Here is a 2500-nt window from a genome sequence, read left to right as displayed (position 1 = left end):
ACGCGCGACCAGGAGGAGAGAAAAAGAAAGAGAGAGGAGGAAATTGAGGAGGAAGAGCAGAAGAAAGCTGAGAAAGAGTGGCAGAAGAACTTTGAGGTTAGGAGTCTTACGAAGGTTCTTGTTGTGGATGAAATATTTTGTATAAAGTTCACTTATATGTTTTCTTTCTTTTATTAGAGTGAAAAAAAAAAAATTCTCAGTTTTTTTGTCTTATGATTTATGTTTTAAGTTAAGTTTGGTATTTAATTTCGTTATCATTCATGCCCACATTCACATATACATACATACTTTGTACATATAGTATACTTTAACAGGCACATTAATACATCCACATGTATATGTACTCTCATTCATTCACACTTGTTCAGCCTAAGTGTTAAAAAAACACTTAAGCTTCAGCCTCAGTGAATATGATGCAATGTAAAGCAAAACACGCACAAACCTTTTGCCATGCTAACTAAGAAAATATGGCCACACTTGCACTTGCATTATACATGGCACTGCCATGATCCCCCATGAGGCCGGGCAGCTCATGTGAAGTCCATTTCCAGGGTTCGTCTCACCCATGTATTCAGAATGCCACAGATAAGATGCTTAGGGGTAGATGAGTTGTTGCATAGTAATTGAAGAGGATTTGGGATAATTTAAGAGTTACAGTTGCTTGTTTATTTTGATGAGAAGCAGTATTGATAGGTTGATTATGATGGCATATCACTTCTGTAAAATAATATCTTACTGGTTTATATCAAAGTTTCTATTGATCTGCATTACCACATTTAAAAAATTATGTTCATCAAGAACATACTGTTTGTAATAGATAATTAATTTTATTTCAAATAATTATAATCACATTTCTCATTAATGATTATATCTATATTAATCATGAATTATTTTACTTATATTTATCTTGAAAAATTATATTTATTGTAAATAATCATATTCATTTATTTCATGAAAAATTGTTTTTATATTCTTCATATATAATTATAACTTTATTTGTCATAAATAATAGTATCTATATATATCATAGATGATTACATTTATCATAATTGTATCCATGTGTGTTGTGACCTAACCTCACAATATAGACAGTTGCCTGGCTCCCCTCACTCATTCATTGTTGTTTTGGCCACCCCTCCCAAGCAGTTTCATAGCAGATCGCAGCTCATTGCTTCACTTCATATTGCATTATATTCATTGTGGCCATGTCCTTACACATATTAGCATGCTTGCACATGTTCATTCAAACATATCCTTACACTGTCTCGCATTAATTTACACACACACACACACACACACACACACACTTACAAATATATATACATTTATATATGCACATTTACACATGCACTCTTACAAATGTATGCAATCTCTCTCCCTCCCTCTCCCTTTCCCTCGCCTTCTCCCTTTCCCCCTCTACTTCTTACCCTTTCCCTCTCTTTCAACCTTCCACCCTTTCCCTCTTCCTCTCCCTTTCCCTCTCTACCTCTTACCCTTTCTCCCTCTCCCTCTCATTCTTTTCGCTCTGTCGCTCTCATCTATTTGTCTTCTCTATCTCAGTCTTTTTTGTCAACAGGAATCTCGAGTGGACCGAGTGAACAGTTGGAAGGACTTTCAGAAAGGAAAGTCTGCAAAGAAATTCAAAGGATTTAAACCACCAAAGCACAAGGCCGAGGCAAGGGACTAGCAACATATGTGTGTGTATATATATATGTGTGAGTGTATGTATATATATACATATATAAATGTATATGTATGTATACACAAATTTATGTTTGTGTGTGAATGTAAACTTCTTTTTTATCATCCTTTTTATTTTTCCTAATTGTAATGTATGTCTTTATCTTTGTTTTTTTTTTTTTTTTTTCTTTCTTTCTTTTTTTTATGAAGGCCCACTGTCTTACAGTTGATCACATGATGTCACATGATGTTAATGGCGAGGTAATGAAGTCTTTATTCATTTCATTAGATGGTTACCTAGTCATCCTGAGCAATAGCTGAATATATATATGTATGTAATGTGGAGACTTTTGAACTTTTGACAGGTTCTTTGTGATCTTTATATTGGGGGAATTTTTCTTTGAACTTGTTTTTCAATTCCCCCAGTCCAGAGGGGAAGATTTTTTTTTTTTTTTTTCAAATAGATGTTACCTCATTTTGATAGAGATAATGGAATTATTCTTGGTTTTCAAATAGGTTACTGTGGCATTAAGTATTGTTATTTGTTTTTTGTTTTTTACTTAATTGACAATTATCTGTATCAGAATCATTAATATTAATGATAGTAATGATGATAGTAATGGTAATATATGCATTCTTTCCACTCATTGCCAAATTGAATATTATTATTATCATTATTACTATTACTAATACTATTTTTCTTAAAGCACAGATAATATTTTTTCTTCTTGTATAAAGCTTTTATATAAATAAATTACCATATTTAGCACTGAAACCCCTCAGAAATGTCATATTTTTATTTCCAGTTCCATATTGCAAC

At 32.4% G+C, this 2500-nt stretch overlaps 1 protein-coding gene across 1 annotated transcript in view; it reads left to right on the top strand.

Moving 5' to 3' along the window:
• Positions 1–2500, top strand: part of LOC125039191 (dnaJ homolog subfamily C member 8-like) — an 18995-nt gene that overhangs the window by 15940 nt on the left and 555 nt on the right. Inside the window, exons 5-6 of the mRNA XM_047632972.1 lie at positions 1–96; positions 1577–2500. The exon at positions 1–96 is cut by the window's left edge and continues 144 nt beyond it; the exon at positions 1577–2500 is cut by the window's right edge and continues 555 nt beyond it. Of these exons, the coding sequence (XP_047488928.1) occupies positions 1–96; positions 1577–1687 (207 nt within the window). The 3' untranslated portion in view covers positions 1688–2500. The remainder of the gene's footprint in view (positions 97–1576) is intronic.

Source organism: Penaeus chinensis, chromosome 26 (assembly GCF_019202785.1).
Source record: "Penaeus chinensis breed Huanghai No. 1 chromosome 26, ASM1920278v2, whole genome shotgun sequence".
Taxonomy (NCBI): domain Eukaryota; kingdom Metazoa; phylum Arthropoda; class Malacostraca; order Decapoda; family Penaeidae; genus Penaeus; species Penaeus chinensis.
The sequence above is the reverse complement of the archived record's forward strand: the minus strand, read 5'-3'. Positions and strand labels throughout refer to the sequence as shown.